Source organism: Phyllopteryx taeniolatus, chromosome 12 (assembly GCF_024500385.1).
Source record: "Phyllopteryx taeniolatus isolate TA_2022b chromosome 12, UOR_Ptae_1.2, whole genome shotgun sequence".
NCBI lineage: Eukaryota > Metazoa > Chordata > Actinopteri > Syngnathiformes > Syngnathidae > Phyllopteryx > Phyllopteryx taeniolatus.
In genome coordinates this window covers 18,860,990-18,888,264 of record NC_084513.1, presented here as the reverse complement: position 1 = coordinate 18,888,264, position 27,275 = coordinate 18,860,990, and the positions used below count along the sequence as shown (strand labels likewise).

General features: G+C 42.4%; 1 protein-coding gene across 10 annotated transcripts in view; it reads left to right on the top strand.

Moving 5' to 3' along the window:
• The first annotated feature begins 1,295 nt into the window (after positions 1-1,295).
• Positions 1,296-27,275, top strand: part of mid1 (midline 1) — a 35,608-nt gene continuing 9,628 nt past the window's right edge. Inside the window, exons 1-4 of one of the 10 annotated variants that reach the window (XM_061792511.1) lie at positions 14,159-14,844; positions 17,525-17,609; positions 17,732-17,815; positions 24,790-25,514. In XM_061792511.1, the coding sequence (XP_061648495.1) occupies positions 24,846-25,514 (669 nt within the window). In that variant the 5' untranslated portion in view covers positions 14,159-14,844; positions 17,525-17,609; positions 17,732-17,815; positions 24,790-24,845. Of the gene's footprint in view, positions 1,585-8,504; positions 8,658-12,322; positions 12,457-13,705; positions 14,845-17,524; positions 17,610-17,731; positions 17,816-23,479; positions 23,694-24,789; positions 25,515-27,275 lie in introns of those variants that run through there. The other 9 variants (XM_061792510.1, XM_061792512.1, XM_061792518.1 and 6 more) reach the window with 9 other exon arrangements.

The following is a 27,275-nucleotide window of genomic DNA, read 5'->3' as shown; positions in this document are numbered from 1 at the left end:
ATATTTGCCCAAAATCAACCGGGATAGGCTCCAACTCACCTAAGCTCAGTAGTAAATGCAAATAGTGTTCCTTGGCAGCAGACCATGCAGCGATATCGCCCCAAAGCGCCAAAATCCTCCGCCTTGATTGATAAGAACTAAAGACTGCGGTGCATTTGATATGATTGCGTTGGTGTATTCCCATTCGGCAACTGGATAAATGGGAAAAAAAATAAATAAATCCAGATAAGCGTACCCCCCAAGTGGCAGTCACAAACACCGCAGAAGGAACATGTGCGGCTAACGCGGTGACGGCTTCACATTTCATGAAGTGTGGTTATTCATTTTCATGCCTGCGCTATGCGTTGCAGCACCCGTGTCCAAAACTAACATGGATCCAGACGGTTCTGTAGGAGGGAGCTTACAGACCACACAGAACATAATATTTTCACGAGATGATGATCTCAAATATAATAGAGTGGACAGACCACTGTCAATTTAAAAAAAAATAATAATAATTTCCCATTGGAAATCAACTGTGAGATGTTTTATTTTTATTTTGTGTGCATCTGATAAAAATATGCTTCTGTCCTTTAGAAATAAATATAGTATCCCTCAGACTATTTTCCTTCATTCCCTTACTAATTTTGAACAAGATTCCATAGCTGTTACTAAAAAAAAAAAAAAAAAGATCAGACGGACTAATTGGTGAGTGCATCGTTTGTGAGTCTACAATTATGGTCTGTGACCGTTGGAACGCTCGCTCTGACTTTCCAATCTTGAGGGATGAACAGCAGATTCCTTAAATGTGATGTCATTATTGCAAGCGTGGGATTTGTGCGCGCGTGTCTGTTTGTGTGTGTGTGTGTGTGTGTGTCTGCCAAAACTGCTGGCTACTAGCGGTTTCTCGGCTTGAGCTTCATTTTCCTCTACCTATTTAGCCTCTGTTTCTTTCCTGTGCTCTTTAGGACATTATATTAGTATCTGACATCAACAACGGGTAATAAGAAGAATGAAGAAGACAAGAAAATGCATTAAGAATATGGAAGCTGTGTGTTGCAAGCAGTAAGACTTCATCTTAATTTCATTTTAAATACTTAATCATAGATATTATTTGTTATAAAAGTTACCTTTTTTATGTATTTTTTTTTTACATGTCACAGGTTTGGCATACTGGAGTTTCACAAGTATGTTTTCATCAATATCACACACACACATACACACCATTAGTAATAACACATTTATAAAGGTTATCTCTATGTTTCTCACAGGTATTGAGCTAATGCTCCAACATTTTCGACTGATGTGCTTGGTCATGTTTAGGTTGTGATAGCCTGCTGTTCTTCCCCACCAAAGACTTAAAGCATTTCACCCCCTTCGGCGGCTCTTCATGCTCCTGTGTAAACCTGCAGCAGAGATGACAGCCAAGTATGTGTGCACACCCCCCCCCGATAATGGGAGTGTGCAACAGCGAAGGCAGAACACCTTCCACCTCCCGCCTTGTTTACCTCCGGGAATCACAGCAGCTGCTGCCTACCGCCTGCACTCTCGCAGCTCGCTATCCACCAGGGAGGAACACTTAGCACCGCAACCATGGGGAAGCAGGTAAGATCTGATAGAGAGCGAGAGGGAACGAGTGAGGGAGTGAGCACGAGCGAGAGAGCGAGAGCGAAATACCCACTGGCAGCAAGTTTATACAAATTAAGAGCAGGTCTTTTATCTCCACTTTACAGACTAACCAAGCTAGTGAGGCTGAGGTGACTGTGAGGACATAAATCCTCATGCATAAACCCAAATACAGCTGCAGCCACACTTCAACTCTTTTTATATCCCCTAATGCTTGAATGCTAATTTATGGAAATGATGACAGCCTACATATAAACACTTTGGATGCACAAATGCATTGATGCACAGTTCTGGCTCTGCTCTGGCTTGAAAATGTTCTGCAAAGTATTAATCGTAAGTGTTGTGTGAGGAGGGGAGGAATCGATTTGAAGTGAAGGAAACAGGATGTGGAGGGGGGGGAAAAAAACAAGCTCAGTCTTGTTTGTACCTTTACTGACTTCTGCTTTGCAGTAACAAATTTGCAGCATTAGTGAAGAAGTTTTGCTTTGGTCAGATCTATACAAAATAGCATTGGAATACAAGTATTAATACTGGATTATCACGGGATTTCAAACAGATTATGACTTCAACTGTTTGAATTGTCTGAAATGAGTTGTGGAAGAGTTAAAGCATAAATAGAAAAATCCCCACGGGAATTTGAAATTGGCCCGCAACCTGTTGGTAAAGCGATTTCTCAACAACCCCCCCCCCCCCCCCCCCCCCAAAAAAAACAAGGATTACCTTGCGCGAAACAATGAGAAACGAGATTTTGGTGGACTGCCGCTAAATCCAAGTGCGGGAAATCCGGTAAAGCGAAATGGAAAGAAAATGGCAGGCTGTTATCTAGATTTAGTTCCATACCTACATTAGTCAAGAAGCTTTGTTCTGGGCACATGCAGTTAGTATAATGTCGTAAGAAATTCAGTATTATGCAAAGTAACCGAACTATTGTGCGCGTCACTTCTTTACTCCAGCATCTGCTTTTGCAGTTGCTCGGACTCACCCTCCTATACTTCTGTTTTTTTTTTTTTTTTTTTTTTTTTTTTTTACGACATCACAATTCTTGGCAACACCGTTTGTAGCTCTGGAATGATATTTATAAGCTATATGCACTCACGACTTACTCCATTGGTTACACCTGCGCAGTGTAGTGCAGACCTACATTAAAGCTGGAAAAGATTGTGGTGTGCGTATCAATACAGAATATTTTTGTACAAATGTATAAAAGTGCAAATGTATTCATGATGAAAACTCTCATAAGCTAAGGTAACACAAGCTGACCCAGTATGAAGTGACTTCAATGTGAGCACTTTATAAGAAAAAACATTTCTACATGTTTGAGTGATTGTATTTACATGCTATAATGATGAAGCTGTCAATTTGAAATGGGAGGATTATTATCAGTTATCGTTTACGCAATGTTTTCAACTATTTTGTCAGTAATGTAAAAAAAATAGATATAATATCATTGGCAATGATATTGTTTCATCTTCTTTTACTCAACATGTATTTGTATTGATACTAGTATTGATATCAGCAACATCAGCCTCTATTTGACTTGGTATCATCGCTAGTCATGTTCGATACCAGCGATTTCCTTTCCTATTTGATACTCAGTAAAACTCGAGATGGTTCTCGACGATACAGATCCCATACCGACACTTTGTCCAAATACACCTAATTATTACATGCGTACGCATTATACACACTTCCCCAAGCGGATAGAAATGTAGTCACCATCAACTGCGCAGATCATTTAGATAAGATCTCAATAGTTTAGTTCCTTTCCACTGTGTTCTTGTTAATGATACACTGCGCAATACTGTGTTGACATTTTGACTAGAGAATCGATTCTGGTATCAGAGGCATCGATAATTCAGTATTGAGCCGCACATCACTAATCATAGCGTTTAGGGAATTGCCCAACACAGTTTTAATAAATATGTAAGTATTGGTATCTATATCTGTATCTTCAACACCAGCCACCATTTGGTTTGTATCGTATCGGTAAGGAGACTGACCAGTCCTAGTTTAAAAAGGTTTACTTCATTATTTATTGATCTCAGTATTGGTATTGATATTTATTTGGGTGACAACAGCCTGCAGTATGTTTTACTTGGTTTCTAATGGGTAAGGAAAACAGATTTTTTAAAATATCAATAGTAGTATTTACATCTAGATCAGCGTCTGTTATTAGTTAGTTTTTTTTTTCTTTTTTTTTAAAAAGTATAGTTAGTGAGATCAGTATTTTTATCTACATCATTTTTGTTGATTCAAGTCTTTTTTAGTTGGTTTCGTATCGGTAAGTGAAATGTCAATGACTAATTAAAATGTAAGTATCAGTATTGGTACCGAGAGCAGTATCAACGATACTTGCCTCTATTTTACTTGATATCATCTCGCTAAGAAAACCGCCTAATTGTAGTGTTTTGGTTTCGTATGTAATTATTGGTATCAATATCGGCAATATCAGACCCTTGTTTTACATGGTATCGTATCGTTGAGGAAACTTGTGGTGCCGCCCGTCATGAGGCAGTAGCCCGATAGTGTACATTCGTGTATATTGTACGATGAAATAGAGTCCTGAAGTACTATACCTAATTGTCGGTACAGTAGAGTGAAGACGTTCCATTTGAATACACAAACATTTGCGTGAGTGTGTCATTTTTCATTTAACGTCTCCACCTCTCGCTCCTAAATTCCAATTAATGGACAAAGAGCATCTCCGTCAGCAGCTGTCGGCTCTCCGGGAGCGGATGTTCGCTCGCCCTCATTGTCGAAGCCAAGAAGCGTGGATGGAAACGGGCCGCCCGTGTGCGTGTGTGTTTGCCGAATCGCCAGCTGTCCTCCTCGAGAACATTCTTTTATCAATAACACCGCTGCTGCAAGCGCTCATGCTTAATCCATTTGAAATGCCAGATAATTCCTCACAAGCCGAGGCCAAGGTGTCCTGAACCGCCTTGACGGAATAGTTTGTCGCCACGGAGACGGTCTTTGTTTATGTTTATACATGCAGGGATAATCCACAACACAACATAGATCAGCTCGACGGCCATTTCACCTTCAAGGAGCCATTTTTAGTCACCACCACGCTCCCATATAAGGCTTTCTCCAAACTCACTGATGTCGCCCGCTCTATATGGCAACATCTGGAATTGTGCTTTCGTACACGACTGCTCTGTTTTGATGTTTTTGCGCCTGACGACGGCAGAACACAACAGATGGTCGCGCCGCTTTCTTTTGGTTGTCGGAGGTTCGGCGTAGGTCACACGCAAAAGCAACAACAGCAGCGGTTCACATAGGGAACCGCATTTGGCACCGTTCACATCATAAGATGCCATACTTGGTACAATTGCCATCATAAAGGAATCATGTTTAGTACCATTCAGTCAAATGGCTAGTGGAGTCACCGTCATGTATTTGTTAGCACTATAGTGATGTACATTTTTATATAATGTATTGCGATGATATGCTGGGGTTTCAATGAACACCAGTGATTTATCACTAATAGAACCATAAGGCAGTAGAAGAATTTCTCTAAAGTGTCTCTGAATAGAGCGCAGACCTCGTCCAATTCTAAACTTTTAGCAAAAGTGGGGAAGAAAAAAAATGTCACTGATAAATAAAATATAAAGTGAAAACAGCCTGCAAAGGTTTGCTTGCATACACAGCTTATAAATATGCCGTGTACAGTATATGAATGTACTGTATAAATGTTTAATTATATAAATTATTATATATATAAACAATTTAATAATTTGAAGAAGTGATAGAAAGAAAGAGAGAAATGATAGAAATGATGATATTAAATCATTGGATAAAATAAAATAAACTTAAAAAAAAAAACAGCAACAGTATTATAAAATGTATCATTGTATAAATTAAAATAAGTTAAAGTAAATAAAAATCTTTGAAAAAGTTATTGGAAAAATTAACAAGTCTATAATTATATAAAATAGCAAATAAAAAACAGTTTAAAGTAAAATGTAACACAGTTTTCGGTTTAACATGATATAAATAAAAAAAATGAAATACAATTGGAATACGAACTTTGGAAAAGTCTGAAAGGCCACCAAAATCTTGTGATTTACTTTTGGAAGGTTGAGATTTAGAAATGTCCTTGCATTTTAATGAGAGCCCTGTAACCATTTCAAGTCTACTGTAATTTGCTATAATCACAAGTAATTGTGGATGCATTTATCGCACTGCTTCGCCTTCCCTACCAACTCGTGCGATGAGTTCATCTCGCTCGTGGGAAGAGTTCCGATAAAGGCATCACTCTTCTTCTTCTTCTTCTTCTCTTTTAAACACCCCTGAGAAGCTGCTGGAACCAATTAGAAAGTTCTCCAAGCAGCAAAGAATGCGGCAGGCGCCTTTCAAAAAGAACACGTCTTCTTTCCCCCCCCCCTCGCTGTGTTGTCAAGCAGTGTAATAATACACCCGAGTCGCTTTCACTCTAATTAGGCGTACAACTGCTTTTCTTTGTCCATACAAACAAATGAGGAAATTTGGCTTTGTTTGTTTCTCTTTGCTCTCTGCTCCTCAATCTGACCTTGAAGGCTGACAGTAAAACTAAATGCGTCTGCTACACTGCCCTTTTTAAGGCAAATTCCCCACATAAATGGATTTATTAACACTCCCGGGCAACTCTATAAGATTTATACATGGGTTTTCTGTGTGCCAGCAGTAGTTCATAAAAACTAATGTACTGAGTGGGATGACACAAAAACGACTTAACTTTGTGATGCATGGACAGGAGCAACCCATTTAATTTTAGAGCAGATTTAGGAGGTTGTTTCCCCCATTTTTTATTTTTTTTTTTAAGACTGAATTACTCATGAGTCCTAATGAAAAAAGTATGTACTTCAGGCATATGTGGAAGATTCGATTGGTAGCCATCCTACGAGATGACTTCTCAGTTGTTCTAATTTCAAAACAAATTTCTCATTGGGGCTAATGTAAAGTAAATTAATTTGGCTTTCAGGCTTCAACATTTTAGCATTCCTATAACTTTTATACAAGTATAAAGAGGAGAATTTTGAATATACAACCCCAATTCCAATGAAGATGGGACGTTGTGTTAAACATGAATAAAAACAGAATACGATTTGCAAATCATGTTCAACCTATATTTAATTGAATACACTACAAAGACAAGATATTTAATGTTCAAACTGATAAACTTGATTGTTTTTAGCAAAAAAAACATTCACTTAGAATTTTATGGCTGCAACACGTTCCAAAAAAGCTGGGACAGGTGGCAAAAAAGACAAAGAAAGAAAGTTGAGGAATGCTCATCAAACACCTGTTTGGAACATCCCACAGGTGAACAGGCTAATTGGGATCAGGTGGGTGCCATGATTGGTTATAAAAGGAGCTTCCCTGAATTGCTCAGTCATTCACAAGCGAAGATGGTGCGAGGTTCACCTCTTTGTGAACAAGTGTGTGAGAAAATAGTCGAACAGTTTAAGGACAATGTTCCTCAATGTGCAATTGCAAGGAATTGAAGGATTTCATCATCTCCGGTCCATAATATCATCAAAAGGTTCAGAGAATCTGGAGAAAATTGTAAGTGGCAAGGCCGAAAACCAACATTGAATGCCCGTGACATTCGATCCCTCAGCTGCATCAAAAACTGACATCATTGTGTCAAGGGTATCATCACGTGGGCTCAGGGACACTTCAAAAAACCAATGTCAGTAAATACAGTTGGGCGCTACATCCGTAAGTGCAACTTGAAACTCTACTATGCAAAGCTATGATTCATTGTAACTAAATACATTTGAAAGAAAATACAATTTTGAAAATCTTGAGTTATTTTTTTTTTTTTTAATTACACATTTAAACTTTGACAAAGAATTGGTTGAATATGGAATTAGAATTCAATTATTATATATGCTACTGTTCAGAAAATGAGATACATTTATTTTAGATTTTTTTAAATTAACTTTAGTTAAATTTAATATGAATAATGCAATTTAAGAATGAGAACAAATGAAAAGAAACACTATTCTGATATGAAAACTATGGAGCTCCTCCGTACAGAAGCCCTTCAGAAGAAACGTGCTTTAGATGCCCACCGAGCTGAAGTCTCGAGTGACCTCTTACATGATGAGGCTTTGAACTCCAAAGTTGGGGCATATTTTTCCAGAACATTTTGGTTCAACTCCCTATAGTGTGAAATTCGGGGCCTTTGACTTTAGAGGTTCCAATGTATCACACCCAGCACACGTCACTAAGACTCGCTGTCGCGTCTCCTCTCTCCTCTCTCTCTGGCTAACGGCACCTTTAATGTCATCAAAGCGTCTCGCTTCTGCTCGCTGCAGGCGAAAAGTCAATTACGGTGTGTGTAAATTGGCTCGGCTTTGATCACCCTCATTTATTTGGGATTGTTTGCTTTGATTGCATCTTGTTGATGCCGAACCCCACCTTTCCTCCGGAGGCAAGAAAGCAATTAAAATGTTGAACCTCAGTTACAGAGGAGGAGGAGAGGAAGAAGGGCGCGTCTTCTTCTCATTACTTAATATCAAGAGGAGGGGGCGGCTCTTGTTAAACACCCGGCGTCTGGGCTTAAAAGGACATCCTTGATAGCTAAAAGTCAATTAGGCTTCTGAGCATGTGCGAGATTCTGCCCCCCCCCCCCCCCCCCATGCTCTGATGATGATGATGATGATGGCGTTTCCCATATGATGCACACATGCGACAGCGCATCCCGAGCCCTGGAGACCGAGCCCATCTGTTTGTGAGGCTTATGCATCCCCCACCCCCCTTCTTCCCCCCTCCCTGCAATAGCATTATGTTCCCATTTGCTACCTCTTTGTCTTACCCCTGCGAAGAGGGCGTGGGGGGTTACGGGTGCAGAATCCGTGAAGCTAGCCCCACGGAAGTGACGCTTCCAAGGCCACATTTTCCGCTTGCGTGAGCCTCCGGCTGTGGCCCGGGTCAGGTTCAGGGTGGGGCATCGGTGGCGTACGTGTGTGCGTGTTTTGTTTAGTCTGTCATCCATGTGCTCTTGGAGTCGATGCTGAAGCTGAGCCCGCACATCACTTCCTCTGTGGATCACACCCATTACAGTAAGTCGGGCTTGCTTTTTGGCTCAAGAACAATGATGGCTTTTATGTGTGGGTGCAATTCTGCTCAATTGAATGTGACTCTTGCGATGGTGATTGTGAGGCCTGCGCCGTGTAATGTGAACTGTTTATACAAGGACGGTGCAAAAGTCAAGCTATGTTGTTTTAATGAGCATGGCTGGAGGGCTTTATTTGCATTTTGGGGAATAATATTAAAGACAGCTATGGGTATATTACAATGTATGTCAAGTGAAAGTGGAGTTCCCAACAAAATATAATTCACGCTTATGCAGAATTACAGAGAAACGGTGAAGAACCCACGCAGAGTGGGCAGAATAGAAAACTCTCACAGCTCCTCGGAACAGAAACAACGGCGCGCACAACGTTGTGGAGCGACCACGTCAGAGTGTTCTGGAACGCTAATCTCCATTAAAGACGCGTCTACGGCTGTGGCTAGCGAACATTTTTCGAATCGAATATTCCACTGATTATCCCATTGATTAATCAAGTAATCGAATAAAAATGTAGTTTGCATAATTAAACGCAATAATGTGCTTGTGATTCAAAGATATTATTTTCCCATTATTATTCATCGTGTAGCTATCAGAAGCCGGTCTGATCCCTTGTGATATCTTTATTTCTCCTTAACCCACATGGATCAAAGTTCACGTAGTTTTGTATTTTCTTTTTAAAAACATATTTTTCTTCTTCTCCTTCTTATCAGCTCCTTTCTAGGCAAATTTTCTGGCTTCTTTCCATTCTTGGTGTGCCAACTGGCAAGCGCAGCGTTTTGCTTGAGGCTGCGAATGGCCTTATTTAAGCTCTATGAATATTCATTTGTTTTCAACACTTTGACAGCCATGTTACTTATTGATTAGGGAGTATTTTTTTTTAATTTCTGTTTCTCCGTCTTTATAGGGATTATGATAACAAGCGTGTCAGCGCCCGTGATTGCGGCTCTTATGAATAAAAGACAGAATTGTTTTTGTCAGCTTTGCAACCTCTGGACTTGATTAGGAGTGAAAGTATGAGGCCTGAGCTCGCTCACGGTGACTCAAGCAAGAAAAAAAAACTATTTCTTCTGTGTCAAGACTTGATCGAATGTGACACAGTCAATGTCAAATGTTTGGTTTTACGGAGTATATCATATTTGTTTTGGTTTGGACATGTAATTGCTGCCTGGGCGCAGGAATGCACAAGAATAAAAGTTCTCTAGCCAGAGAAACCTGGCGTCGGACCACGTCGGGTTTCTACAGGGTGAGGTGGGGACAGCTCCCAAAACCGCAAAATGTAGGCGATCCCTTTTCCTTTTTTGAAAGTAGAAGCAGACATTTTTTTATGTTAGTCCAAAGACCTCCCCAGATACCCCTCGGGCGTCAAAGGCCACCGTGGTCCAATTGTAAATGTCAGCGGTCCAATTGCACTTTATTGCACTAAGATGAATCTGCCAATGAGATTCTGCTAGTCAATTCTTCACAGACAATTTATGGATGTTTATAGCTGCAGGGCGGCAATAGTGACACTTTCAAGGCAATTTCCTGGCTGTAAATTATTGGTGGTGACATGAATGAGAAGTGACTAACGTGTGTGGGGTTGTTTTTATATTGGCAAATTAGTGGGGCATCGACCACTTAGGAAGGAAAAACTACAGCACTCTTTCCACTGAGCATCTTGGTTCAGTTTGGTACAGTATGCATTTTTTTTTTTTTTTTTTTTTTTTTTGTATTTCCATTGGAAAATATCCAACCTGTACCATTTCACTTTTCAGGACGGCTCTCCTGGCTCCTATGGCTCAGAAGACGCCATAGCCCATCACTAGCCTATGCTAATGCATCATTACAGTAATTATTTGTATGAAAAACACTTTCAGGCCATAAATTTAAAACAATCAAATTGGAAAACCAGTAAGTATGGCTGATTTTCTTTCACCGCAACATAAAGTAGTTAATTCTGCGCCATTCCAAACCTCATTTGTCAGATCCTTCTGCACCACACAGCGGACGGCAACTCAGTCAGACACAAGCGGGTAGAACTCGGACTTGCCCTCTAAATCCCATCCACTGTAAAGAAAAACTTCTGAATCAGAATCAAATGGGTACACCTTGTACTATTCCAAAATAAATATGTCATAGTCCAACAAATTAAACACGCAATTCGATCATTTGAAAACTATCTATTGTACCAGAATGAGTACATTGGCGTGTTTTGGCTGCCGTTTTTCACTCTCCAAAAATGTTCTTTCTCGTTTAAAATGGCTTACTTTAACCAGGATCCCTCGCTCTACCATGGCCAAAGGTAGAACTGCGCCCGTCTCTGTGCCCTAAAATGTATAAATCCACACAGCTACCTCCTTTCTAGCTAGCTAGCCTGCTAACTCTCGTCATCTGACACGCTGTGTTGGATCAACTTTTTCCCATTCGTTCTGACGGGATCCCCCCTCCAGCGATGGCTCCTTTCCGGTTTTGGTTGTAGAGCTGCCAGGAATATCCGTGCAGCTCCTCATGCTTGGCAATCGGACGTCTAATTCCGCAGAGATCATCGTCTCGGTGGACCCGCGATAGACTTCGTCGTCGTCCCTACTGCGTACATGCGTAGAAACTATGCGCAGTAAGTCAAAATGTCGTCGGCCGAAAAAAACAGGCAAATAATTGTGAATTTTTTTTTTTTTTTTAAATAAATGTGGTGCGGCAGCAGCTAAAAAAAAAGGCCTCAGATTGATACTCTCACATGTTGGCACTACTTTTCCGAAAAAGGATTTTTCTCGACCGTGCCATCTGCTCGATGTGGAGGTGCACTGCACCATTTGTCCCCCCAACCGGGATATTTGGATGTTTTTGCTACTCCTGCTGCTTAAAAATCCACAAACGTGCTAGGATGTTTAAGGAGTCACATCACCGGAGGCCCTTCCTTAATTCATTCATTGTTTCCACAGGGGGAATTTCACTGCGGTCACTGGGAGCCGAGTGACCCCTCTTCAGGTATTGTGCTCCCCCTCCTAAAAGTGTCTTTGCAAACGTGTTTTAGCGAGCTCAAATTGGCCTGGTATGCTGCAAGGAGCCTGCCAGTGACAGACAGCAGGAGGCTGCGCCGAGAAACAAACAGCCCGCCGCGACGGAGCGCAAAGGTCCGCCAGTGAAAAGATCAGAGTGGCGTTTGGCTGCGGCTCCGAGATGCGTCGTCGCTCTCGCGGCGACACCATGGCAACGGGAGCTTTATGCGCTCTGCTCTCGCTCCCCCCGCTGAGTGTCCAGACTGCACTCAAAACCACTAAAAGAAGATGAATTCTTTAAAAAGGCACATTTGACATTTTTACTCACTAGTCCCTCTTTAGTGCATACAAGGCTATTATAAATGTTGGCGCAGGAGGCTCAGCTGTGTGTGTGTGTCCCCCACACACAACCCCGTGCCCACCCATCCCATTTATCATGTCGGGTCCCTCAGTGGCCAATCCCTGCTCCTCATCTTCACGTGTGATTGACAGCCTCCCACGGGAAGGAGGTTCTTTTAACACGTTCTCATGGGACAAAGTTAATGATCCCGGCCACCAAAATAATAGCAAAAAAAGAAAAAAAGCCTGAGAAGTCTGGTTGAAGCATTTGGAGCGGCCCTGGCTTCCTTGAGAGAGGATTAGAGGCAGTGTGAGGAGGCTTTTTTTTTTGGGGGGGGGGGGAGATAGAGCTGAGACTGAGGAAGCAGTTTGCGCAAAGAGGAAGCTTCGAAAGGCAATCTGGTGTCTTGTGAGGAGGAATCTCACTTTTCTGTGCTCATCTGTGGCCTGGCTACACGACTGACTCACAGAGAGGTAAGGGACCGTCTCACTTTTCCTCTGTGTGTCACAGTTAGAGTGCATTGTAAAGACTTTGCGGTCACCTTTTGCACTCTGCCGTCGTCGTTATGGTGCCAGCCGTTTTTGTGCAAAAACTGACACACTGCCATAGCATTCCACGAAATCGCACTTGTTTTGAGTGCACTCGCATATGTTTTCATACTTCGCTCGACCCCGCAGGCTACGGCAGGGTTTTTATTACACGTCACTCGCAGTGCACGGATGCAGTCGGCTGACATGACAAGGTCATTCTGAGTTGTTCCGTCCTAACTCCAAAAGTTACACAGAGAGCGAGTGAGCGAGAGAGAGAGAGAGAGTTATGCACGGGCTTCAAGCCAGAGTTGAGAAACCTCTCCAAAAACTATCTCCGTGCCAGTCTTGTTTGATTTGGGTACTTCTTTCCACGCCGCCAAGACATGGTGAACGGCTGCCAATGACTGGAGACAACTTTCAGACAGTGTGTCTGCTGTAATGGATTGCTGCGTGCAGTGATTACAGTGGGAACATGCACGGTTGCTGGATAAGTTCTATTCTATCCTCTATTGCTTTGTCACTCGTGATATACTGTAGCTTGTGCTCGCTCTATAGCGGAGGCCTGTTCACATGTGAATGTCATATTTTACATTAATGTACATCAGATTGCACTTTTCTGGGTTCATTTCTTTATTTTTTTTTCAATGCAATTATAATGGCCGTCAATTATCTGTGGATTTTCCCTATTCGCCGCGGTCCTTCATGGGCCTGTCATCACTAATGGTAATACAACAGCAAGCATAAAACAGCTGTTATGGCTATTCTATCCATCAGTAATGAATACGGGTCACCCCGCGCAAGGTCACATTGCGCTCAGGCCACTTGACGATTGGCCGAGAGGCGGGGCTCACCCTGGACACCGATCAATCACAGAGCTGACGCTTCTAATCAATAATACGTTAATCAACGTCAACAGCGTCCAGTGGCTTTTATAGAACAGACTGAGCTAGAATTTAAATGCGACGCTAGTCAGACCTATCAATGTTATTGTCGCAGTCACACGAATGTCTGTGCGTGTCTGAAATATTTTCTTGGATGATTTTTCTGATGAAATAATTGTTTTACGGGCGCGTCAGTGTGTCTGAAAACTCACCATCTTTTGTCGGCGTATGTATTTTTGTGAAAAGTTATGTATTTTGCGGGTCCCGAACGCGACCCCCAAAACTCACTCGTAACACACTGTAAAAAGTTAGTTTAGTTTAGTAGTTTGCGTACCGTGTCTAATGTGGGCAGAGCATGACGTCAAAGTTTGGTAGTCAGTCGGAGGATTTGCCATGAAGAAGTGGTGTGAGGGCCCGTTCGTAGCTGCTTGCGGCTTTCATTCTACTCATGTTTCCATCACATTTAAAAACTTTTAATATTCCAAATATGCAGCTCCATCCAGGATAAACAAATGCTTCTCACTTTCAAAATATTTGACCTTTTCTGTTCTGGCGACCACGGACAGAAAAGTACTGTAGCCTACTTAGGGATGGTCCAATCAGATTGTTGTGATGTCATCCCGACACTACTCACATCCAAGGGTGGGGGCGAGTGGTTACCAAGTCTGCCACCCAGTTGAGAGGTCCCGGGTTCCAATTCCCCCCATGCTCGCGTGGGTTTTCTGCGGGTGCTCCTGCTTCCTCCCACACTCCAAGAAACATCGCATGAGGTTCATTGAAGATTCAATTGTTCAGAAGGGTGAACGTAAGTGTGAATGGTTCTTTGTCTATACGAGCCCTGCAATTGGCCCCGCCCAAATAGAGCAGGATTAATCTTACAGCAACAATCAAACGTGACCATAAAAACAGTTGAGGTGGTTAAACCGATAGATGACATTACGCATGCCAACACGTCAAGCTCTATTACTGAAAATGATCAAATACTCGCGTCTGCTGATCAGGCTCAGTGCACAGCCATTGACTCAAGTACCCTATAATTTCCAAGCGCAACGATCAAGGCGATAAATACTTTGCAATTTAAAGTCTATCATCAGTGTCATCGTACACGTCTAGACAAATGTGCCCCCTAATGCACTCAACGGTGATGTCGATTTGGTTTATTTGAATATGACATAAGCATGCTCGTGGAGAGTTATGGCCTCCTTCCATGCTCTGCCCCCTCCTCTCTACTATTGGCCGGCGCTCCGATTCTCAGGCCCGCGTGCCTAAAAGCGGGCTGACAAGATCGAGAGGACTGAGAAGGCTGGCTGGAAACTTTCGATCCTCCTGCTTGTCACGGGAAGAGGAGTGGACAAAGTTCACTCAGTCGTCACTCATCTTGGCTCTGCGTGTGCGAGACCCTTTTGCAGCTGCTCTTCCTCGCTTATTGATGGATGCAATCATGAGTCGGGTAAGTCGTTTGTGTGCATTCATGCGTGATTTAAAGAAGAAAGAAAAAACATTGAGTCATCATCAGCTTGTGTTTAACCACGGGAGGGCCAGGTGGTGTTTACTGATTCCTCTGTGTTTTTGATCGGAACGCTTCCCAAAGGGGATGCGATGATTAAGCAGGAAGGCCGACGGGGGAGTTTTGGAGCATCAAAGCGAGGTGGAACTTTTCCACACAGTCAAAGCATCTATTTCTGGAGCAGCCTGCTTGTTAAAAAGAGCACATGCAGTCCCTTCCCATACGCAATGGAGCTTGTAAATATGTGAAGGCTTCCCCTTCTGTTGGTGACCGCCATAAAAGTTGCTTTATTGCCTTTTACTCCAAAAGCCACAAAGCAACCTTTCATGCATTATCTGCTGACCCACTAAATGCCGCTCGCTGATAAGACACCTTTGATTGGCACAGTGCCAGGGAGGAACGTCTTAATTTATTGACGATGACTTATAAGCTTGACGTGAACACAAGTGGGACGCATCGGTTGGTGCGCGCACTTTGTCCTGCTAATTGGTTACTTATCTCGTTTCTGTAAGGAGGAATGTTTGACCACAAGAGTGTGTTGTTCCCTTTGGTCGCCTCCGGGACAGGCGTTGCCATGGAAATGCACAAGGGGGTTGGTTTCTTTAAGGGTTATAATTAGGGTTAGGTCCGAATCTGTGAGAGCTGCAGGATTGGGATTTTTGTGCTGTTCAGATGCAATAGGTTAACACGTCTGCCTCACAGTTCTGATGTTCTGGGTTGGAATCTCAGCTCAGGCCCTCGTGTGTGTAGTTTGCATGTTCTCGCTGTGCTCGCGTGGGTTTTCTCCAGCTACTCCGGCTTCCTCTTAGGTTCCAAAAATCATTGAAAATCATCCACAGGTGTGCGTGCGAACGTGGATATGTGTTTGCATGTGCCCTGACGTTGGCCGGTGACGAGTCCAGGGTGTGCGCCGCTTTTCTCCCAAAAATCGGATGACTCCAGCTCACCCGCCACCCTAATGTGACAAGCGCCATAAATAATCGATGGAAATCGACCAGACTGCTATGTTGTCAGATACTAATGTATTTGTCTTTAGGCACTGTCAAGTAGCATATGGCTCATTTATCCGAGCTTATTTTGAATGCCCTGTTCCCACAATTGTATGTTTGTGATCAAGAGGCAGCTCAAGGTTTCGTACATCTAATCCAATTTCTTTTTTATTTCTGCTGTGTCATCTCCCTTCTTTATCATAAAAAAAATTGGTTAGGACAACTCTTGCTGTTTCCAACATTTATGACACTACGATACATTTGAAAACTATCGCAGCCTATTTTCAGGAGCATAAATGTCGCGAGTCGCGATCAAGTCAACACGCCAAAGAAATGGATGAATCGAGGACTGCAATGTGGTTTTAACCTGCAGTTGTTTTACTCGCGTATCCTAACCATCCACAGATGCCGCGCAAATGTGCGCCCAGTGCTAGTGGATGAGATCAGAGCGATGTATTTGGATGTTTAATAAGTACTGCTCTCATCTGATCTATCCCAGCTGAGTTTGGGCGGGAGGCGGTTTCCACCACCTGGTCTTCAGCCAATCGAAGGTCACATGTAGACAAACAATCATTCACACCCACATTCGCACCTATGGGCAATTTAAAAGTCTTCGATGAATCTAGCATGCGTGGTTTTTGAAATGTGAGAGGAAGTGGGAGAAAACCTACAAAAGCACACAGAGAACGGGCAAACGTTTGCAAATGTTTTAATTCAAACCCGGATCTCCTGACTGTGAGGCAGAAGTTCTAGTCACAGTTTCATCCAAATAATAAAAGTAATGGTCATATTTGCACCCCTCTAATAGTTGCTGTGCCCTTGGAATGGCAATCTGGAAAATAAATGCTTCCCTCAAATAAACTTTGAGGCCGAGGTGCTCGCCACTAAACCACAATTACAGTCACAATAATCATTTTATTTATTATTCTAAGCATTATTATTGGAATCTTTGTTAAATTACTTCTATTCATGTACATGTAAGTTATTGGTTTATTTCTATTAATTCAACATTTTATGGAATTAAATGTAGTATTTTATTGGATAATATTTGAAATTAAAGTACTTTTTATTTTACTTGTAACTGAAGTTTATAATAATAATAATAATAATAATGATTTATTATTATTGTTATTCAATAAACTCACAAGTGTAGTTGGGCTATACAATAGTTGCAGTTATTAAATGAGCCACATAGTGGCGCACTTTGATTATTTTCCTTTGCTCGCCGATGTTTGCCTTGTCCAAATTTCAGTGTGTTGCTCTTACAACAACTACACGTTGGAAGTCTCATTGTTGAGAGAAAGAGAAAAAAAAAAAAAAAGAAAAAGTTCCTTATGGTCTGGTGCACACGTGGTGTTTTCACATTGCTGGCACGTGCCAGGTCACGCAGAGGAAGTTTATGCAGTTGACCTCAACGACTCACAAAGAAGGCAGAACAAAGAATATGAAAGCTGTGTTTGGACATCAAATATTAACTACTGTATAATAGTTTTCAGATGAGGTGTTGTGGCTTGTTTTAGTTTTGTTCTTTCAATTGTACAGAGCATACACACAGTGTGCACTGAGTGCACTTTTGTCTTCTTCCTAACAAGCGCTGAGCTGACTCGTCATCACAAACATACAATTGTTTACAGTTACTTGGAACTGGGCCTTCAAAAATGACGAGTCACATGCTGCTTCACCAAGTCTAAAGACTTTGTTATCGGATCACCTGTTCTGGTAAATTTCCATTACAAGATCGTAAACATATTTAACGGTGAAGTATACTGTTTATCTTTTGCATCATTTCAAACCAGGACGCTTTGGTACAATGTGCATTTTATTGTGTTTCCTTTGTAAAGAGTCCAAAAATGTGTGAGGAAGCCAGAGTACCCGCAGAAAACCCACACAAGCACGAGGAGAACATGCAAACTCCACACAGGAAGGTAAGAACGCAGATTCGAACCTCAGAACTGTGAGGTACACGCGCTAACCACTAGACCACCGTGCCGCCTTGTTATTTTCACAGTCCTTCTTTTGTTCTATTCCCATATCGCAGCTTCCACAGAAGTTTAGTGGAAAGCAGGAAAGTGGTTTCTAAGTTATGCTTGCAATTTGAAAAACATAATCCCCTACGTACGTCTCGTTTTGAGTTTGGTGGAGGTATAAATTCCTGATATGCACCCATACCCACTTTTAAAGTTGTTTTTACACCATCTTTCTCGTCCAGCTACAAAAGGTTAGTGGCAACTGGTTAAGACGTTTTGGAGGTTTTGCTTTCCCACAACGTTTAATGCTGATCCACTTGATCCACAATTGTATGTTTTGCCCCTACTTTTCTTGTCCGTGGTCCGTATCACAACCATATTTGTTTTTTTGAGGTGCTTGCAACTCAGAACCTTTGTCCAGATAATCACCACATTTTTATGGGGGTTTTTTTTCTTCTCATTTTTGGTCCACAGCAAAATCTTCCAAAAGGTTTTGTGGAAATTGCCGTTGTTTAATTTTGATCGATGCGTGTTACTTACTGTTTTTCTTATCCTTGGTACAAATTGCAACCCTCCAAAACGTTTTGGGGAAATGGTAGATGTTTTTTTTTTTTTTTTTAAGAGCTATGTGTAACATCTAATCCTTGCATAAATCTTCATCCTGATCTACAGCACAATTGTATATTTTTCTCTCAGTTTCCTTGTCCTTAGTCCATACCACAGCCTTTCAAAGGGTTTTGTGGAAATGTAATTGCTATATTTTTCTAGCTATGCTTGTAACTTCTAATCCTTGGATGAACCTTTATCCAGACATGCATCACAATTTTATGTTTCCCCCTTACTTTTCTCACCATTGGTTTCAGATCAACCTTCCAATTTCTTTATTTTTTGGGTGGAAATTGTAGTTGTTTTCTTGAGGATTGTAACGTGTAATCATCGTTTGCACCTCTATCGCCCTTTGTCTGTGTCACAATTGTATGTCCTTCCCCTACTTTTCTCATCTTTGGTCAACATCGCCAGCCTCCAAAAGGTTTAATGGAAATTGCGGTTGTTTTTTTTTCGTATGCACGTTTATCTAGAGCTCGGTCACAATTGTATGTTTCCCCCCCCCATTTTGCTCATCGTTGGCCCGTATCGCAATCTTCCAAAAGGTTTTGTGCAAATCATAGTTGCTTTTTGAACGACGCTCGTAACTAATAATCATATTCATCTTTATCCAGATGGCACAATTTTATGTTTTTCCCCTACTTCTTGTTCGGGTAACCTTTTTTTTTTTTTTTTTTTTTTCTTCTTCTTCTTCCAGATATCCTCCCACTGTGTTTAGGTTGAACAGATTTTGCAAAATGTAGCAAATAACCAAACTGCAATGCAAGCATAGGATCCTCGGTGGCGGTAACAATGAGGCACGCCGGTCAGGAAGCAGGAAGCGCTCGTCTAATCTCAGCATTGCGTCGGGCTGCAGATCAGCGTACATTTGTCGGTCTAATGAAGCGCTGTGCCGGGCTAAAGCCGTAAATCACATTACAGGCCTGAGCGGGCTGCGGCGGAGCGTGGCGGCTTCACGACGTACCAGCAGGCCGGCGCGTTGGTCACGGCCGCGCTCATTACCCATTACATTAATGACGTTAGGTGTCTTCCCCAGGAAAAAAAAAAAAAAAAAAAGCAGCAGTGGAGCCCCTTCACTCTATGCTTTGCGGCCGTCATTAAAGCCTGATAAAAGGCCGCGTCCAAGCGGATTACGAAGTGCTTGAGCGAGAAATTGTCCCCCTATCTTTTGACATTGCCGTCGTTTCATCTCTAAACGAGCCATTACTTGCTAATCAAATCAACGTGCTAGAGATAAAGTTCATTTCTTGACAAAGCCCCCGCGCATTTGCAGCGAGCACTGCGTCACCACTGCAATGGCAGTCACGCTTAATTATATGCCAAAACATGTTAGCGCTACGGCTGCACGTTATATCCTCATTAAACAACGATGTAATAATTGTGTTGCTACAATGGCAATACGGAGGGCAAGTGTTTAGCCAGCCTGTCTCACTGTTGAGAGGTCCAGGGTTCGAGTCTTGGCTCAGGCATTCCTGTCTGTATGTTCTTTACACACATAAAGACAAGCGGGCTTTTTTTTGTCCTGATTTTGCTCCTTTTCGACCAAGGGCATCAAATGCCAGACTACTTATGTCTCATAACATTATCCTGTAAGATTATCCGGAGATCTGAGGTGCGTTAAGAGTGGATTTGTCGGGTCAGGCCAACCATCATAAATATTGAACGCGTGCAGTATTTACGAGCAAAAATCTTCATGTGTTTGGGGGAAGCTGACGTTCCACCGAGTCATGACGCCGTCAATTGTGATGTGAAAACAGAATGTAACCAATCAAAGAAGTGACCTTATTGACTGACAATAAAGCTGTCATAAATAAAAACAAACATATCTTACCCAGTGTTGTCTTTTTCTTGTACGTATAAAATTGGGCTCCCCAGATGGCAAGAAGTATTTTCCGCTTCCGAATAGTCAACTGGGATAGACTCCAGCTCACAAATGAGGACAAGTGCTTTTGAAAATGAATAAATCACAGATGTCTTTTCTTCCTTATCCACTGAGCGCTTCCTAAAAAAGAGGTACCATTTCTAGTACCGAGTCGGCCAGAGTTCCAAGCATTACCGAGCGAGATACCATATGGTTGTCGTAAAGTAGCGGTCTCTCTTTGGTCGAGCAAGTTTGTCATCACGGCGACACTGTAACGCTTCAAAATATACGGATATGAGCGTTCACTTTCACGCTTGCTGTGCCTTAGCTCTGGAGAGTGCAGTATTGTACTCCACAGTCTCCACTTGGTTGCGCCTCTTGAATAAAGTATGTCTGCTTACCAACAGCCACATGCTAAGAAGTTAAAACAGGAGAGCCTCATTCGCTTCCTTTGTTGTTGTTATTTGTTAGCTCGTCTCTTCCAAATGATGTGTTTAATGCAGTGGGTTTTTTTTTTTTCAAATTTACTGTGGTGGAAAACCGACTGCTGCCCCAAACTGAGGTGATGATAGCTAAGTGGGTACTGAAAAGTGGAAAACTGGCATTTTTCTGCTTCCGCATCCTCCTGTTTGAAGGCTGTTAGACATTATATACTTTTTATTTGGTACCTTTCTTTGTCTTTGGATTGAACATTTGTTAATAATTGTAACTATCTAACAGTCAATGTCTTTTCATGATTAAAGAACTTCACCTTGGCAAGCTTGCCATTCAGGCTGCAAAAGGGGCAGAAGATTTGATGTATATTTCCAGACATTTTCTGCACTTTATCCTCTACTGCGCAGACATTTTATTTAAAAAAAAAAAAAAAAAAAAAAAGTCTGGAAAACATTACAACCCTCATAGGGAAACAGGAGTTGATAACAACCATCCATTTTTGAAAGCACTCGTCCTCACTAGGATGGCGAGTGAGCTGGAGCCCAATCCCAGCTGACTTTAAGTGAGAGGTCGACCCTGGACTGGTCGTTAGTCAATTACAGGGCGCACCGAACAACCATTGGCTCTCACAGTCGCACCTACGGACAATTTAGTCTTCCATTAACCTAACATGCGTGCTTTTGGAATGTGGGAGGAAGCCCCACCGAGTTTCAAACCCAGAACCTCTCGACCGTAGAACTGTGGATCAAGGAAATTTAGTCAAGGGCTCATCCGTAGTTCCTATGGAATGGCAGTAACAACATTCACACGTTGGTCTCTCAGAATTGCTCACGTTTTGTTGAAAAAGAGAGTAGTTTTTAATATTGACTGTGACTGCGAGAGAGAGCGTGTGTGTGTGTTTCACGCCGGAAGAGGAGTCACTCAGAGGACCCCCGATGAGTGACGGCGGGCCGCGGGACACGGAAAGCTGACGGCACCTCCACTGGCGGGCCGACTGGGATGTGGCAGACGATGTCATGTCGTGTCAGCTTTGGCTCGGTGTCGATCACGGGGGAGAGCAGCTGGCTGGAGCTCGATGTTCCAATGTTGTGTTTTCAAGCCGTTTGTTTCGGTTGTTACGCTGCTCCAGATTGTGTTTTGGATTTGTCGGACATCGCTGTGTTTGCTGTGTGGATCCCGAGGGCGTTTTGTCCTACTTTAGACGTGACTCAGGTCCTTGTCTAAGCCTCCCTGGTGAGTCACGCGACATTGCGTTGGGTGGTATGCGGACCATTTACAGACACCAGCAAAAACATGGGACCTCCAGTGTCTCGTTTTGTACTTGTAATGCACAGTCTCCACTTTGCTGCAGTGGCACTTAGTCTCCTCTTGAGTACTAATCCAAAATAACAAAAATGAACACATGTGCTAACATTAGTTTACCCTGTAGCTGTGCCTTAGCTTCTGGACACTGGCGTATTGTAGTCTACGTTTCTGTTGAAGCCCATATTCTCCTCTTGAATAAAATCCAAAATAAAAATAAACACACATGCTAATGTTAGCGTACTCTGTTGCTGTGCCTTAGGTCTGGACAGTGCGGTAGCGTAACTCCATAGTCTCCACTTTGCTGCTGGAGTAGCCCTTAATGTCCTTTTGAATAACATCCCAAATAACAAAATAAACACACATGCCAACGTTAGCTTACTGTGTGGCTATGCCTTAGCTCTAGACTCGCAGTATTGTAATCCACAGTCTCCTATTTGCTGCTGCAACGACACTTAGTCTCTTGAGTAAAATCCCAAATAACAAAAATAAGCACACATGCTAGCATTAGCTTACCCTTGCCGCTGTGCCTTAGCTCTGGACGCTGTAATATTGTAGACTATGGTGTTCACTTGGTTGCAGCAGCCCACAGTCTCCTCTTGAATGTCACCCAAAATTAAACAAATAAATCAACATGCTAAGGTGAGCTTACCCTCTGGCTGTGCCTGTCACCACAATTCCACCACAAGTTTTTCCTCTACTTTTCTCAGGACTGGTCTGCAGCAAAACCCCACAAGACATTTTGTGGGAATTGTAGTTTTATGTTTTTGTTTTTGTAGCTATGCCTGCAACTTGTAATCACCGTGTGCACTTTTATCCAGGTCAAGACCACAATTTTATGTTTGCCCCTACTTTTCTCCACCTCGGTCCATTTGACATCCCTCGGAAGGGTTTTGTGGCACTTAAGCGTTGTTGTTTTTGTAGCTATGCTTGTAACTTGTAATCACTGTGTGCACCTTTATCCCTTGTTCTTGGACCACATCGCAACCCTCCAAAAGGTTTTTTCTAGCTATCCCTGTTACTTATTATTATACAAAAGTTGAATGGAAATCTATGAAGTAATATTTGAGGTTTGCTTCTAACTTTGTGGTTGGATACTCCCCGTATTTATTTACTGCGTGGATCCTGGGGGAATGTTTGTCCTCATCTCGCCTCTTTTGAGTCCATAGTGAAACACGAGGCATTGTTGTGCGAGGGTCAAAGGGACACCCACAGACGCACACAATGGAAAGCATGACACTGATATGGGCTGATATCACATAAATGTACCTGTGAGCCACTCTTTCTCACTCTTGCTCACTCTCTCTCATACACACACATACAGGCACACACTCCTCTTCCAGTGCCGGCCATCCCTCCGGCTGTAGGTGGAGCTGGAGCTTTCCTGGAATTGTCGGGCAACTTTTCCTGTTGTGCTGGCTCCAGTCTCGCTCGTTCGGCTCTGCGGCGGGTTTAAGGGGAATGTCGTTCTCGGGAATCGCAGGCGTGCTTCCCAGCTCGCCGACGATGCCTCCTCCGCTCTGGTGGTTGTGATTTTTTTTATTAGATTTTTTTTTTTCTTCCATTGTGGTCAAAGGTCTTCTTCCTTCTTCAAAAATGAATCGGCGGTGCACACCGGGGCGGAATCCATCGGTGGGTCAGTGGAGAAGCGTGGCACGGATTTGTGGCTTTTTCGGATCTTGTCAATCAGATACTCTAAAGATTCTTCATATAATTTATTATTGTCTGTATTTAGGGCAGCAGAAACCTGTTTGACAAATTATGGCACAGTTGTGCCATAATTTGACTTTTTATGCTGTAAAAATTGAAGTTGACTAGATGTCACCTGGGCATGCTTCAGCTTTGACTGTAGGCAGGAAAGTGACATCACTAGTGTAACAATTGCACACTTGTCTGCTAAAGTGCCTTTGTGTGTGTGTGTGCGTTAAAGAAACCAAACTGCTCCGAGGTAATTGCTGTCTCCTTCCCTAATGACAAGCTTTCGCCTTATTCGCACTTAATGAACGGGTATGTCAAGGGTTCACACCCGTGGAGAGTGGGTGTGAATGGTGGTGGTGGGGGTCAAAGTGCGCTATGTCCACTCACAGCTGGAGCGTCTGACCCGGCCCGGGAACAAAGGCTTTAGTGTGTGTGTGTGTGTGTGATAGTGTGGAGTGCACGGAGGCCCGAGCCGTCAGTAAAGCGGGCCAATCGGCTTCTGCTTGGCTGAGCTGTCAGTCCTCAACTGCGGCATATGGAGAAGGGTGAGAGGGGTGAAAGTACTTTATCTGGGCCAAATTTAAAGAGCAGATGATACAGTCTGGGGGGACTCTAAGAGGTTTTGGAGTGCTGAGGTCACGGCCAGGCAAGATCAATTTGACTGGTTTGGACATTTTAATTGCAATTTCATTCCCATATTTCTGGGGGGGAAAAAAGCATAACACTTTTCAAATAAATGCGATAAAGGTTCTTGAAATGCTGGGCCACAGCAAACAAAACGGTGTTACTGTCTGCCCACCTGAATCGTTGCCCAGCTTGGAAAAATGTGGGCTGACTCCTACCTAATAACATAAGCAGTGAGCTACGATTAAGTGTGGCAAAAATGAGGACTATCATCATAGTGTTTTTGGTATTGAGTGGTTGAAGTTAAGAAATGTGCATATATATACATTAGCAATCACGTGTGAAGTTCAAGGTCGTTGTAGTTTCTAAATGTGTGCTTTCCCGCGCTGTTACTGAATGTGTGCAGATAGCTGAGCGGCTTCCCTGGATTTCGCTGCCCTCTCCGCTTAGTTTGGCCTGAAGATGGAAACACTGGAATCCGAGCTGACATGCCCAATTTGTCTGGAGCTCTTTGAGGACCCGCTTCTCCTGCCCTGCGCTCACAGCCTTTGTGCCAACTGCGCCCACCGCATCCTGGTTTCGCATTGCACCCCCAGCGAGCCCGTCCAGTCCATCCGCGCCTTCCAGTGCCCCACCTGCCGCTATGTCATCAACCTTAACCAGAGAGGCCTAGAAGGACTCAAGCGCAACGTTACCCTGCAGAACATCATCGACCGCTACCAGAAGGCTTCCCTCAGCGGACCCAACTCGCCCAGCCAGCCCCGGCGGGAGCGAGCCGCCCCCGACGGCGGCGCCATGACGCAGCCCGGCGGAGAGCGGGTGCTGTGTCAGTTCTGCGAGCGGGAGCCGCCCCAGGACGCCGTGAAGACCTGCGTCACGTGCGAGGTGTCCTACTGCGACGACTGCCTTAAGGCCACCCACCCCAACAAGAAGCCCTTCACCGGCCACCGCCTCGTGGAGCCCCTGCTGGACTCCCACATGCGAGGGGTTATGTGCGTGGAGCACGAGGACGAGAAGGTCAACATGTACTGTTTGACGGACGAGCAGTTGATCTGCGCCTTGTGCAAGCTGGTTGGACGGCACAGGGACCACCAAGTCGCCGGGCTGGGGGACCGATACGACAAACTCAAGGTAAGACACTTTTTAGTCCAAAAAAAAAATCACGGGAAGCAGCTTTTCCTGCGATTTCCCCCCCCCAAAAATTTTTTTTTAAATTATTATTTTTTTTTTAGCCACGCAAAGCTACTTTCACTTAGTACAAACCATCTTTATACTCAGCCACAGTTTTATAGACAAGCAGTCAGTAAATGTGTTTTAAGTTGTATTGTAGTAAACTTTGCAGTTTACTTTAAAAAATATGTTGGTTTTTTTTAAATAACAAACCCCTAACATTATGATAAAATATTGTTTTCATAGTAAATATTGTGCTTTCCTTGTAAAATATGTAATAGCAAAATATTTAAATAATAAATGCAAAGTATTGCATTTTAATATAAACGTATATACCGTCATTTTAATATGCCTGTTAAAATATACGATTTTCGAGGGGAAATATTTTGTCTTTATTGCAAGCTATGTTTTCTTGGCAAATATGTTTACTTGTCAGAGTATACAATTTTGGTGGTAAAATATTACATCTTTATGGCAAACTATAGTGTTTTACATGGCACAATATCTTTTTTAACAAATTATAGAATCTTCAAAATAAAAAATATAGTGCTTTCATGGCAAAAAGCTATACTGTGCTGTCATGATTTTGTTTTCATATTAAAATATAGTGTTTTGACCATAAATAACATATTTCAATGGCCAAATGGTGTTTTCCAATCAAAATATTGTGTTTTCATGGTAAAATCTAGTGTTTCCATCACAAATATTTTTTTGCAATCGCAAAATATACTATTTATGTTGCAAATGTATTGTTTTCATGACAAAATGTTTTTTTTTGGTGGAAAGGTGTAGTGTTTGTATGGTAAAACATAAACATTCATGCCAAAATATACTGTTTTATTAGAAAATTCAATGTTATTTTCTGGCAAAAGTTTTCATAGCCAAAGTATCACGCTCCCATTGCAAAATATGTTTTTGTTCCAAAATATAGTGTTTTATTGGTAACTATTATATTCATCCATCCACTCACTGTATGGCTTATCCTCACATTTTCATGGTGAAATATTTAGTTTACATGCAAAAGTTTTTACAATTTTCTGCTTTAAAAATAAATGACTAAGTGACCAAGTGTTTGCAGTTTTGCTGTGGCATAACTCGCCGTCTTTTCAGAGTGCGTCACTTGGCTACGGGGGTCAGCTGTCAGCTGCAAGAGATGATGCACTCCCAATGATGCGCACCCTCTTGGACAAAAGTCCATTTTTAAATGTCAAAGCTTCATGCACTCATCAGACACTTGATTAGGTACGCTTGCATTTAATGAGATCTAATACAAAAACTGTCAAATCTATTCTGCCTTTACTAAGATGAAAATGCTGAAATTAAAAGTGTACAACTGCATTGTATCATCATAAATATTTTATGTAGCCCATTAGATTGTTCAGGTGTGCCTAATGTTATGACCAGTGTACGTATAATATCCGTGCTTCTGTGCTGAACTCCATCATTTAACATTGACAATGGTTAAAAAAAAAAAATAAAAAAAATTAAAGAAAAAATCCATATGTTGACATGAGATAAAATTCCGGGGCAGGACGGCGACACGTCAGGCCACATAGGAAGGAAGGAAGACCAGCCGCAATGAAGGTGTGGACCACAAAGCCCTGGCTTGTTTTAAAAAAAAAAAAAAAAAAAAAAAAAAAAGACATTCTTTCCGCTCATCAGTATGAAATGATTTTAGGAAAAGAGATGTCCATGTCAGGCGGCTGTTCAAACAAAACTAAG